This window comes from Anopheles nili, chromosome 2, assembly GCF_943737925.1.
Source record: "Anopheles nili chromosome 2, idAnoNiliSN_F5_01, whole genome shotgun sequence".
NCBI lineage: Eukaryota > Metazoa > Arthropoda > Insecta > Diptera > Culicidae > Anopheles > Anopheles nili.
This window is the reverse complement of record NC_071291.1, coordinates 52,399,367-52,413,183: the sequence shown is the minus strand read 5'-3', so window position 1 is coordinate 52,413,183 and position 13,817 is coordinate 52,399,367. Positions and strand designations below refer to the sequence as shown.

General features: G+C 41.3%; 2 protein-coding genes across 2 annotated transcripts; both read right to left on the bottom strand.

Annotated features, from left to right (window-relative positions):
* Window positions 1-1,825: 1,825 nt before the first annotated feature.
* Window positions 1,826-3,590, bottom strand: LOC128730835 (damage-control phosphatase ARMT1-like). The gene is made up of 4 exons (XM_053823916.1): window positions 3,405-3,590; window positions 2,994-3,326; window positions 2,763-2,922; window positions 1,826-2,685 (listed from the first exon to the last, which is right to left on the bottom strand). The coding sequence occupies exons 1-4, from the start codon at window positions 3,482-3,484 to the stop codon at window positions 1,921-1,923; spliced, it is 1,338 nt and encodes a 445-aa protein (XP_053679891.1). The 5' UTR covers window positions 3,485-3,590; the 3' UTR covers window positions 1,826-1,920.
* Window positions 3,591-4,285: 695 nt separating this feature from the next.
* Window positions 4,286-6,529, bottom strand: LOC128725801 (protein vreteno). The gene is made up of 3 exons (XM_053819574.1): window positions 6,312-6,529; window positions 4,951-6,205; window positions 4,286-4,876 (listed from the first exon to the last, which is right to left on the bottom strand). The coding sequence occupies exons 1-3, from the start codon at window positions 6,527-6,529 to the stop codon at window positions 4,286-4,288; spliced, it is 2,064 nt and encodes a 687-aa protein (XP_053675549.1).
* Window positions 6,530-13,817: the final 7,288 nt, after the last annotated feature.

Below are 13,817 nucleotides of genomic sequence, written 5' to 3'. Positions count from 1 at the left end.
CAACTCTAAGCATTAAACACAACCGAAACAAAAACTACATTCACGATGAGAAGGAGTAACAAAAGGATTGCGTTGATAAGCAGTGGGCTAAAAGCAGATAAGACAGAGGCAGAGAAAGTAAGGATAGGTCGTAGGCTTACTGAAGGCAAGAGATGGGGTTGTTAGAGACGAGGTAATGGAAACGGGATGTGTTGAAAGGTGGAAGAGATGAGTAACGATATAATAATTAATAAACAGCTGAAGAGCACTCTCTACTACTACTCTTCCGTATTTGTTTTGTTTCATTATTGGAAAAAAACTAAAGAACTCATACTGCTACCTTTTTTACCTCAGCTAGCCATGCTTCTTGATTGTAAACCGTTGCGCACATTCGTACTGTTTTCTTATTCGTCCCTGCATTCAATTATGAAAATCGTTTGTTAGTGCGATGAACAAGATCAAAGTACATTCTTTAAAATCTCGCCAAGAAGAACGTTTATGAACTAGATGAACTTGAAACATGATTTGCTCATTATCCGCAGCAGTTGAAGTTATTGTTGCATATAGCATGTTGCAGTAACGTTACAACGGAGCACGGCGTTTGCAAAGTATGAATCAAAGATTATGTATATACCGTGCCAGTTACAGTTTTTTTCTGAGAATCTAACAAACAAAACCCAAACTAAACTAGTCAATACATTTCACTGATGAACTTTAGGAAGCATGGTACGACGAACGATTTGGCAGCTTGGCTAGATTTAAATAAATATTTTATGAAACAAAATACAATGATTGGTTTTCATTGTTACAACTTTGAATAAACACACAACTTAAACAGCTAAGAAACGCTTTTTAAAAGGTTAAATAAGACCTATACGAATACGATTTGCCTCTAAAGCTATTAGCAACTTTATTGCATTTTATTTGTCTTATACTTGCAACAATTACGTATGCAAGATAGGAGAAAAGAACAACATTATATAATTAAATGTATTTCAAAAGGTCCAATTTTGAGTGGATAAACGAAAATGAAAACTTCCAAATTATTTAAGAAAAGCACCTTTAGGATATTTTTAAGGTTTATTTTTTTTTCTCCGGATGTAAAATTTATTACAATAATCATTCTTTCTAGTATCGATAAAACTGTATATTTGGCATTGTTTCGAAAGTAAATGATATATTTTCCAAACTCTAAATGAAATTTTGCTTTTGTTCAATACCTTCCGCCGTGGGGATTGAGGTAAGGGTATTATACTTATTCAATTATTGACCAAGGATCTTATTTTCTAAGATTTTGATGAATACGCGGCTTGGTATGCATGCCCGATTTATAATGATCACCTGATGTAAAGTTGTCGAAAGCAGTAGTTCCTATTACATTACATTACATTACGTTAAGAAGTCACTATCACATTGTAATTGCTGTTAATGCTGACATGCCAAAATTACAACAGACTTTCATCCCGATGGTTTCCGATGCTCTGCAATTTCTTTTAATCTATCCAGTGGACAAGCTAGATGGGCATTTAATCCTTCCTGGCTTTGCCATCGTTTGGATGTTCAGCATACCAATTCGCGCTACAAACACATGGTACAATCCTCTCCGCCATTATCGTTATTCGTCCTCGTTAGCAACGTGTCGATTGACTAACGACATTGCATGCTAAAATATTTCATTAACAAATTTCATTTAAAAATTGCAATCTCGTTGAATGTGATATTTAGTACTTTTTTATTTACTATAATGTATTAGAATGAATTCGCAATTTATTAATAAACCGCATTTATTTCCCACAACACAAATTCAATGTTTCATCGCTATAATAACGAAGCCGACAATAATGAATTTGAACAAAAAAAAAATGCAACGCTTTAAGCGTTGCAAGAACGCTCACAACGGTAGGCTCTCGTTCGAGGAAGAACTTAGAATACTTAACTTGGTCATTTTTTGGCAAATTGTATGACGCCATACTCTCCTGTCACCATCCACGAAGAATCCTTGCACTGTAGGTCTTCAGCCATCCCTTCCGGCAAGCCACAAATCAAATCGGCTTTAACTGTGCGTAATGTGCAAAGGTTCGTTGGCAAAAATCCCCGAAGCGCATCGATGAATGGCGTAGTATAGGGGAAATTGAAATCACCTAGCAACTTGCGGTAGTTTAGGTCTCCTTTAAAGATAAGCAGCTTCGCTTGTGATAGCGTATCGTACAGGGCCGGCACTACTTCTTGCATTCGATAAAACTCATATGGAGAGGTCCAAAAATTATCCACTGAACGCAATTCGAGGGCACCGGATGCAAAATGATTTTTTAGTCGCGTACCAAATTGCGCTAATATGGGTTCCGCATGGTCCGCAAACGTGTCCAACGTCCATTGAAGATCTTTCGGAGTGACGTCCGAGATATACCACGGAATGGCTTTTACATTAAAGCACACCTTCGGAGCGAGTTTGTGGTGCACAATAAAATCAGCCAGACAAAGATCGGTAAACAGCTCGTATCCGGAGTTGTCGTTGATGATTTCCACTATACCCGAAGATCCGGTCTCTGCAGATGATTGCGCGGTTAAGCATTGCCATATGTCCAGGGTATCATCACGAACAGTAAAAGGCTCAAGCGATTCGAGCAAACTAAATGGATCACCATCCTGCTTCACGTCCTGGCCGGCGCTGATTGAAAGGTCGCATCTATTGCCCCAAAGGTTCAACTAAAAGGAAGAGAAATAATGTTGTTCCAGAACCGACAATTCGAAACGATTATTATAAAACAATATTTTACACAAACCTTTAGTAGTTTTCGAAAAAATGATCCGATCTCTTCGAATGATTTATTTTCTTTGTTGAACGCCTCGATGGAATGCAACACAGCGATCATTGCATCGTAAGAGTTGGTTAGTGCTTTATGCTTTTGCTGCTGAAAGTAGTCCAGTTTTTGTAGACTCGTGCTGAAATAATTAATGGAAGAAATTACCATCCAGGTTGCAGTATAACCAGGTGTTCATGGTGTGATAAATACGTGTTTTCAAAGATGTTATTCAACCGTCGGTACATATAAGTTTCCGCATATAACCAACATGCTGAAAAGTAAGAATTGTCTTCTCCAAGCCCTTCGATGAAGTTGTTCCATACTGCTTCGTCTCCTACGGCGGAACGAATTGGCTTAAAATCCTTATCCGTTTGCAACTCGTACTTGAGCTTTGAAATTTCACCGATTGCCGATTTCAGCTCTTCTCGGACCGGATCGCCTCCGAAGTTTTCCGCGATCTGATCCTTATCTTTCGCGAGCTGATCGATAACCTGGGTTAAAATGACCGGCAATCGCTCACGCATTGTGTAGTAACCGAACCCCCTGAAGATCACAAAAAAAGTATTGAGATTGATAGTAACAAAATCATCCACAAATCCCACAATGCAAACAAAATCTTACTGCTTATATTGTCCCTTCAATGGCGCATTGAAAGGTGGCTTCTCGTCAATTATGTTATATTTTGTTGTTAGCTCAGTCATTCTAAAAATGCGACACTTATTTTTTTGCACTGCTTAACAGCCTGCTTAAGATTCGACTGTGCACAACGATCCTTACAGATGTTTTAACGATCTTACTGCAATGGTTGTACGAACAAAACTGTAGGTTTCTATCGAAAGACAAATGATCATAAATTGAGGACCACACGAGAGTTCGCTATTTTTAGAACACCCGATATGGTAACGCTGCGTGGGATAACGCACGTTTTCCTAATGCTATTTATTTCCGTTCAGCGTCACTTCATTTATGAGGTTGTGCCCTTGAAGAGCAATCTGCACAATAGGTTATCTATGCACTGGAGTTACGGAAATGCAGGCCTATGGTCCTGGTGAATATGATTGTTTTTGATTTTACAAATACCGCCACGACCCGCTCACTGAAATCAGCTGTTTCTTTAGCTGTCAAAAGTTAGACCGAGCTCTAGTTGAGCAAAATTCTCAGTCTGTTTCAAGCATCAGAGCCAAACGGTTCTGGCGGTAAAATTCTGCTCTTTCAAAATCTAAAATCTATTCTGGCCCCCCAGTGTAAATAAAACCTTGTCGACAAGTCTACTAATTTTCGAGTCGTTGATTGGATTGCGTGTTGTGGCGGGCACCTAGAAAGTTATTTGCTTTCAATACGACAATAAATGTATGGATTTTTTCTTTTATTACATTTTTCTTAGTTTTTTATTACTAATAACTTTAATTAGTATTTTAACAATTTCACAAAACGTATAAAATGCTAGATTCAGCAATATTACTAATAGTACATTTTCGATATTTTGTTAGTTTTAGAAAATGTTACAAGGTTTGTTGGCGAGATTGTAGAAGATTGGAAAATTCATGCATGTCCAAAACAATGTTGGTAACTTCGTTTTCAGGCAATCCTGGCAGAGGCTCTTTAAAAGTTTCCTGCTTAATATTCGCTTGTAGTACTTCATTCTCCGGCAGATATATATCAAGGAAGAAGGAGTCAAGATTCAGGTCGTTCTTGGCCTGTAACAGACCCTGCACTACCCCGTCATGTGTACGCACCTCTGTAGCCAACTGATGCGGGATTCTACGCACATTGGAAAGGCAAACCTCAACCATACATCCAAAATCACAGAGAAAGAGCGTTGGTTTGCCATCGCCAATAGTTTCATATCCAACACCACGGTACCAGCGCTCGCAACAACGAACCAAACACAGCTCCCCAATCCGCGGTGTGTAGTGATAATGGAATTCGGACACCTTTTTACCATAGTGCTGGAGTTTGTTCTGCAAATTTTCCAAGTAAGGTAAGTCATCGTTTGCTATCCATGTAACACGTCCATCGAACTGAATGGTTATGCGGTTTAGGATCATTATACCCCTGTTTTCACCCAAATTAGGGTGGGATTGTGCTATATCCTGTAGTTAAAGTAGAACAAAAGAAAAATATCAGTAGTAACAGTAATTCTGGTTATCGGCTAAGTAAACTATACCTCATACATGATGTACGATTCGTATGCTTTGTCGGATAGTATGGGATCAATTGTAATCAAGCTGTTAATTTTATCATTGACGATATCGCCACTAGAAGTGTGTAGTTGAACGTTAACTAGATTATTTTGCTCTTGTTTATACGTCATCTTCAACTGTCGATTTTTGAGATTATTCAAGTACTCCATCGCATCTTCTAATGCTCCTAACTCGTCTGTAACATTCGCCAAGCATACTTTATAGACGCTTACTTTTCGGTACTTCAAATCATTATCATTGATCTCCATCAGCGCGTCATTGTTAACGTACTGTACTGTGCCATATTCGATAAATACACACTTCGACACATCCAGGTCAACTTCAGTTAGCAATACTCGACAGTGTGATCCCAAAGGAGCATAAGGCGCTAGATAGATTTCCCCTACGATGGGTTCCGTATCCCCGAGAAAGGACGCTGTTGTGCGTGCAGCTTTAGCAGAATCAAGAAGAGTTTTAGCATAATCCCGTTGCGCCGCTGGATCAGCTAAGCGAACATATATGCGATCTGGTGTAAGAACGGTAGTTATAAGCACTTTCGGCTTTGCTGGCAAAGGATCTCTTCGAAGCGCGAGATCAAACACATCAGCTACTTCTTTCTTTTTGCCACCCTCTAATACATCGCTGTTCGTATGCTCTTGGCAGGTGAGTTTGTGCGCTGCATAATCTTGGTTCTGATGTTGGGCGGAACAATAGTAGGTTTTGCACTTAATGCAGTGCACAAATCCATAGCCTTTGCATACCACGCAGAAAGTGTTTTCTTTGAAACTCTGCCGTTCTTTTGCATTCAACGAGAAGTACGTGAGTCGATTACGATCTGAATGATTCTCTTCATTTTTGCAAGCCTTTTGATAGGCACTTAATCGCTTTTGGCGTTTTTCTTTGTCGTACAGAAGTGTTTTATCGTTATTCTCTAATTCCAATACTTTGTATACTCGAAATATTGATTCAGGATCAATTTTTCGAAGGAGTTCTCCTCCGTTTGTAGACTGATAGTCTGCGATCGTATTTAACAGTTTTTGCTGTGGAAAAACTATTGGTAGCGGCAATGAAAGAATCGCATTGGACCGTCGATTGGCGCTGATTAAATCCCAATTCTCGTTGCTTAACAATTTTACGTTTGACTCTTCTTTTGAAGTAGATTCTTTTGGGTAAGCAAGTGAAGCACGATATCCAAAGCCAAGTTTACTGTTTAATTGATGCACAGCAAGTGTAGCTTCACTAGAAAATGAACGTAGGATATTAATAAAGAATGTAATATCAGCAAAGTATAGTAATGATGAATATAATATCAACAGTTTGTATAGTTATCAAAATGTTTTCTTACTTTTCATTATGAAATGTGACGAATGCAGTGTCGTTATTCTTAATTCTATACTCATTTACCACGGTACCGTAATTGTTGCAGAGTCGTCTTAGGCCCTCTTTTGTTAAATCTTGCACATTATGCACAATAATCGTGTTTAACGGTTTAGTTGGTCTTTCTTCATCGATTTTACAGTTTGCAAGTGATTGAAGGTCTGCGTCATTTGAACGATTTTCCATTTCTCAAAATAAACTTTGTCACGTTGAAATTAGTACATTAACTGGGTGTAATATATATTTAATAAAAGAATAGCAATCAGGATAAATCACAGCTATTTTGTACTTTTTATAATGAACACCAACAATACCGGTGCTGAAGCGGCTTTTTGACAATCTAAACAATACGCACGCTGTGGTAAGCTCTTTGACATAGCAAATGCCAATTTTAAATATATATCTGTTGTCAATTGGACGATCGTTATTGTAGGAGTCAGTATAACAGTTTTTTAGATATTGTTTGAATTGGTTAGCAAGTCACCAGCAAAAAAGGTATTGCTTTTGGTAATATGTTTATAGTTGTGTACCTTTAATGCGCTCAAACTACCATGATCACGCTCGACAATTATGGGAGATATCCTAAAATAATCTCTAGCATTTTTCTTTAGATTTTTCCTTAAATTACATATTCTTTTAATTCTATGATGTCAAATTTTTATTAGTATATTTGGAAATATTCTAATATATTTCAAGCAATAGTTACATTTTGGTTTTCAGCATGGTAACCGCAAAAACCTGCATTACGAGTTTCTATGCACACGTGCTTACGAGAAATGGCGATGAAGACCGAACGGATTCGATTAGTGGGGTTTAAACATCATTCTTTTCATTATCATGCTAATAAACAAAATATGTAGTAGTAAATTGTTACATTTAACAGACACGTGTGAAAATTATACTAGTGTTGCTATTGCAACAGTCATAATTAAAAGTAAACGCACACATGAATAAAATAGAGATAGTAATTAAACCATCGATTGATCAATATTAATCATGACCGAGTAAATCATTCAGCAAACATGAAATAATAAACATTTTGAATCAATATCTATTCAAAATACAAAAAGCTCAATTTTTGTTTTCGTTTATTTAACTCATTAGAGCAAAATTAAATTTTCGTTCTATATTGGAATACCATACATGTTGACTAGTTTACCACGGCTATGAAATAGTAGGATTCCAACATACTATGTTTGCTTGTTGGGAAAATGCTCTTATTGTCTGTGGAGACATTCTACCGAAATGAACCTAAGGTAGTTAAAAAATGGCTGACTTCTGATCCCTTTGTAGAGGGCGGAAAAGAAGCCGAAAAAACGAGCCCTTGCTCCATACCTTCAAAATCCGAAATCGCAAACGATCCTTGAATTTTCCGTGAAGGGGTATTTCGGGCGGTCTGGGCTCGAGATCATAAACCGAGCGAATGAAAAACAGTACTCGAACGTACGCGCGTCAGTGAAAAGCTTGCGTGTTTTATTGGCCTCATGGATGGGGCAACCGTGAAAATCCGCCTTTTCCGGTCGAACTTTTCTCATTTGCAATAAATCATCTCGCACTTGTCGCTTCGTTTTGGGAGCTGGGCGTCTCTGAAGCACAGTGCACGCAGGAATTTGTTCCTTTTTTTCCTTTTTTATAAATGAAATTCGTGGGATACACGACCGCTTGCCGGAGGATACGCCGTTGCAGGACGTTACGTTAGGTCCAGTTGACATTCGCTGGGTGCAGGGTGAATTTCGTCTATTTGTGCTTTTTGTTGTAGTGCTGCTAGTAGACCGGGGGATTTTGGTAGCTTTCCACCGGGTTCGATGCACTTCATTCTCTGCGTTCCTTCGAGTCCTATTAGGCACTGAGTAAGATGAATGGATAGAGCCCTGAACCATGGGCGAATGAGTCGTTGAAGTCTGCTAGGTTAAAGTTTTTTGGCGGGCTTCGTTTCGCTGCCCGCTTTTGGTGGGCTTTGGATCGCTGATCGGCCGTTCGTGGCAATGATTTATGGCTTTAAGGTAAGCGCAAAGCGTGTTCCTCTTTTCCTGCCAGATTACTGCCACCGGATGCTGGCTGCTTGAAACCAACCGCTCATAGAAAATCGATAGATAAACGTGAAATTCGCGCCTGAAAGCGTTACAGCGTTACACAAGGTTTGCGGGTGAAACTTGGAGATTTATCCCGCCATGCGACATTGCGTGGAAGGAACTTTAACCCTTAGTTTCTTCTAGGGGGTCTAACGCAACACGAACGAATCCTCAGGGGGCCACTCGCGGGAAAAACCGAGAATTGCGGAGCTCGGAGAGCAGAAACGCGCTGGAATTCTCCAACGAAACTCTCTCTCTCTCTCTCTATCTCTCGCTTTTTCCTCTGGGAGGTTTGACACTCTTCTGCTCTCGCGGTCTTTATTTGCTCTCGGGTTTTCCCAGCTTAACGAAAGCCGAAGCCTTGAATTCCCGCCTGACAGAGTAGATCCTCGCACTTTTAATTAAGGTTTGGATCCGATAAAGGAGTTTTGTCATAAAATTGGCATCCTTTCAATCGCTTGTAAATCCAAAGCGTATTATATATTACTGTTACTAATTGGTGCTTTACTTGGCACGATATTGCCGAATGTAACTTATGTATAGCATTATTTAAAAAAAAAACAACCTGAAGATAAAAACCTGTTTTGGTAACACGTTGAACCAATTTAAACTGACTGTGTATGCTTCTTTTTCTATTCATGTAGTAAAACAGAGCACTGCATTCCTTACCCACAGGAAGCATCACTTTCTATTTTCTTCACTGTATATTATTGCAAATATTCGCCAAGACGTCTGCTTCCTTGAGCAGCCGTATTTATAGACACAGTGCTGATTCACCGGTAATAAATTAAACGCAACGGCAGGTCCGCGTCTGCTCGAACTCCGGTTCTTACGCTCGCCCATGCGTTAGTGCATGATGCATTCAAAAGAAAGCCATACGCCCTCTCTAACCCGGTCAAGCCGTGCTGGTAAGTGGAGACATTTGCTGCAAGCCACTCGATCATTCCGCGATTCGGGCGTTTCCGATTCGATCACCCTCTTCGATTGGACATCCGAATTGGAGCGTGCGTCCTCATACGTCGTATACCACCGTCCATGGTTAGGTATTTTTGATGAATGTGAGTGAATAATGGTCCACAATTTACGCCCTTTATCTCTGCTTCTTTAACCCGTGATCTGGGTGCCAAAGGGGGAAATATTAATTGATCTAATTTGAAATGTAACGGTGCGGAAAGCTTTTAATTTTTGCGTATTTAAAATAAAGCAGAAATGCGCATTGCGTAGTAATGAATAATTATTTAAATTTCAGAAAATTTGTGTACCAACACAAAAATTAGCGAGGGATCACAACTCGGATGCAAATACTCCGATGATAATCAAATTGACCATCCAGGTGGTTTCGTGAGTTCAAAGTGATAACACTAAAAACATGAAAACCCTCCAGAAACATGCGGTAGAAAACCGCATCTATTTCAAAAGTTTACTCGATACGCCACCACACGTGGGGTAGAGTTAATCAAATATCGTCAACTCTAATGGTCAACGGAAAAGGCTCTAGCAGCAGAGAATGACAATGTCAATTTGCCATGGCTCCCGGCTTGCCCGGTGGCTTGGGAATCCCGCAAGCCGGACTGCATCCTTCTCGCTTCCAGTGCGCCCTTCGGTGCGATCGCTATCGCGGGTGAAAACTCAATTAATTCCACAACGTGTCTCCGCAAGGACGGTGCGCGCTGGTTCTCTAGCGCGCTGATGGAGGTTTTGAGTTTTCACGGTCATTCATCTGGCCAGGGAACGGCCAGCCGGAACGGCTACGATAAACAACCGTGCCCATTTCCACCCACTTCGTGTCCGTTCGCTAAGCAAATGTTTGCAAAGGTCACTTTTTTACCCTCGGTTCCACGTGTTCGTCTGTTTGCAGTTTGTTATGTGTGTTTTAATTTATTGACTGAATTTTAACACATTGTGTATTGATGTAATGTTTATTTATACATGATGCTTTATTTTTAGCATGTTCGTTAATCAACTGGTTGATGTATTAGCAGAGCGCTGAATACTTCTGCAGTATTGACAAAAAACTACCGAAGTGATCTTGATCGTAAATTGCAATAATCATTTGACTCTTGCCTCACATCGTTACAGCAGGATAGGTGAATCTGGAGCATCGGTTTGGAACACAATATGCCCTAGAGATCGATTGATTTGTCTTCACGTGAAATAAATAGTGAAACCGTGGTGTATGTAAACCATTGCCAGTTTGATTTGAGGCACGTTAGATAGACACCACTTGTTGGGACATTTTAAGTCGATCAAATTGTTTCATGAGTGAACAAGGTGGGGGAAAATTAATGAAAAGGAAACCGTAGCCTTTGTACTCATCAGTTCACGCAATGTCTTTATGAGCCTTACGTTAAACGCAACGTTCATTCCTCTTATTTATATCTGGGATTAGAATATTTATCTGTTTAGGAAGTGGTGTATGAAAATAATATTTTAGGTGAATATACGTTAGCTCTTCTAATTCATATTAGATATTGAAACTTCAATGATCGATGAAATATTTTGGTTTTATCATTGGTTTTAGTGTTTTACATTTATTCTTCAGTGACGATGTATGAGACACTATTTTTTATTTTATTTTTTGTTATTATTTCGACTCACAAAATACATGTTGTTTGTATTTTATGAGTCGAAATAATAACAAAAAATAAAATAAAAAATAGTGTCTCATACATCGTCGAAACGGGCTGCAAATTATATGCCTAATATGTAACATCAGTAGTCGACGATAGCCATAATATCTATACGATGAATCAATCGAATTGTCAACGTTTTTATCCAAGAATGTTTATGGTAGCAATTTACACTAACACGCGAAATATAGCCAAATGTGCTTTTCAGGATTTGGAAAATGGCATCACTTTTTTGTGCCAATAAGAGCTAACTGGATGGTTTGATGGGAATGTTTTAATGTTTCACGAATCAAAACGTATTTAACGAGCCAGTAACTGAAAATTGACGCATTAAACTTAATTTCGATCTGCAGGTATGTAACATTTCTATTCAGTGGACGATACAATTAATGCCCGTACGCATATCCTTTTCATTTTCACGACCAATTGTACCGTTGAGATGTTATTTAGATCCGTTTTTTTTCATAGTGCAATAGCGTTTTATCGATCACCGGCTCTAATCGCACACTCGAGGCTAAATTGCCCGTGTACACCAGCGATGCAGGTGCCGACGACGCATTGGAACCCTAACCGGCTCTTCCACTGGCCAACCCCCAGTGACCCGGTGTAACCCTGAGACGGACAAAGTTCAATTAAAAGCTCCACAAAACAGCCGGGGCAGCGTTGGACAGGCCTCATTTATCGTGCCGCGTAGCATGTTTGCGTAGCGGTTCGGGTGTGCGTTTGGTGTTTTATTTTCCACCCGCCCAACGGTTGGTTCGCCATCGCGATTCGATTTTTTTTCTTCTGATAGACGGCCCCTAATGCGATTGTTTGGAGGCGCTATTCGGGCGGTCCAACGCTGTAGGCCCTTCCTCCCTCAAAGGCTTGAAGACCCAATTTTACTGCTCCTGACATCAGCCAAACCGGTAGCACGCGTGGCATTTTTATCGCAAATGACTCAGCACACCCACGAGGTGCGCGCGTTGGGCGAGTGGTGAACTAAGAAAACCAAAGCAAGGAGTGCCCAGGTTCGTTTACCATCGGACAGGAACGAATGACAGGTTTGTTAAATTCGGTGGCACACACACGGCCACAGACAAACCGGGCGCGATAAGATCGGCTCACCGATATCGGGGGCTGTTTTTCCTGGTTTTCCTTATTCGCTTTCGCAAGCTTGTCACCTTCCCCGGTGGTGTGAAAGTTGAAAGTTCGAAACCTTAACCCCCGCGTCGTCCTTAAACTTTAACCGCGAACGTTTCTTCGACGCCTCGGAAGGGAAAGGGAACGCGCGAAACTGATTGACAAGCCCGGCGCTACCCGCCGTGGGCAGTCGAGTGGGCAGCTAAAAGCTACTAATGGGTTACCACCCTCGATTTGCATCTATTAATTGGATAATATCCAATGATTGCGATCGTTATTGAAACGCGGGCACGGGAAGGCCCATTAATGGTGCCCTCACGCAACCACCGGGACCGTTCGTATTCTCTTTTCCCGCTGACAGAGCTGTTGTTGTTGCTGCAAAAAGGACGTGTGTACGTGTGGTAAGCGTGATCGCATATTTTTTTCTCTTCATCGCGCTCTGTTGGACTCACTGGTTGTTTTGATGGCGTGGCCAATTTCCCGCACCGAGCAAAGGCTAATTTTATCGTACCACGGATTGGGCTGTCCTCTGGCGAGGACATGCCCGCCGGCACCCAGCGGTATCGATTAATCGAGTAATCCTTTTCCCTACCATCGCTGCGAGTGGCAAGGAATCGGTCGGGAAATCGCCGATTAATGGTACGCTCGCATCGTGAGGAGGCAAACAAAAAAAACAATGGAAGGAAGCAAGAGCTCGGAGGACATCACAGCACGTCCCAGGCATTCCTACCTAGGCGATTGGGTGAGTGCTGAGACGGCGAATCCTTGCTCGGTGGTTGTCTCGGGTTCAAGGCACACCCTATTGTGTCGCTGCAGAAGCGTCATCCAGCGAACCATAACTAACGCAAAATGGACCCGGTTCCCGGAACACGACGGCTGCTGCTGTTGGCATCGGGAAAAGGACAATGAGCCAACGTAGCGAAATCAAAGCTTAGTCTAGCGTGAATCGCTGTCGCTCGCGGGAGCATTGCAAGAAAACGGAAAACCCAACTCAGTCCAGCAGCCCATGAGGTCCCTTGGGAGATGGAAGGTGTACGTGCTGGCAGGCGCGGTGTCCGGGTTCTAGCTCGCTGCGACTTTATGCCTCAACTCATCCAGTGCACAGTGGTGGCCATTTTCGCAGGCAGCTTATTCGTCGATAATCCTACCGATGGCCTAACCGATGCCGGCGTGATACAGAGCTGAGCAGACGGCAGCCGAACGGAACCGAGCGAGTCAAAATTCCTGCAGATAAAATCGAAATGTCAAATACAATCAGTGAAATTGAGGGGAAACCCCATAAAAGCCATCTCCTGTAACAGGAAACCTTCGCCAGCGCCCGGGCGCCCACGGTGGTTTTGGATTTCGCGAGGAAGTAAACAAAAGTGAGCCGTCGAACGTGTGCGCGGAACCGTCGGAATGGAAGCGACCGAGTTTTTGGGGATGTAAATGGATGGCTTGGTTGGAAAATGGTTATTAGGCTGGCGGGCGATGGCTTCACCGGTTGCTATCGAATATTACAATAAGTGTGCGGGAAGATGATTCCCATTCGAAAAAAGGTCACCCCGTGAGTGGGGCTTAATCGAACAGCTGGGCCACTTTCGGTTGTGAGGTTGTAATTTTTTTGTCGATTGCCACGAGTTCGATGGAAACCTTTCTTCACTGGAAAGG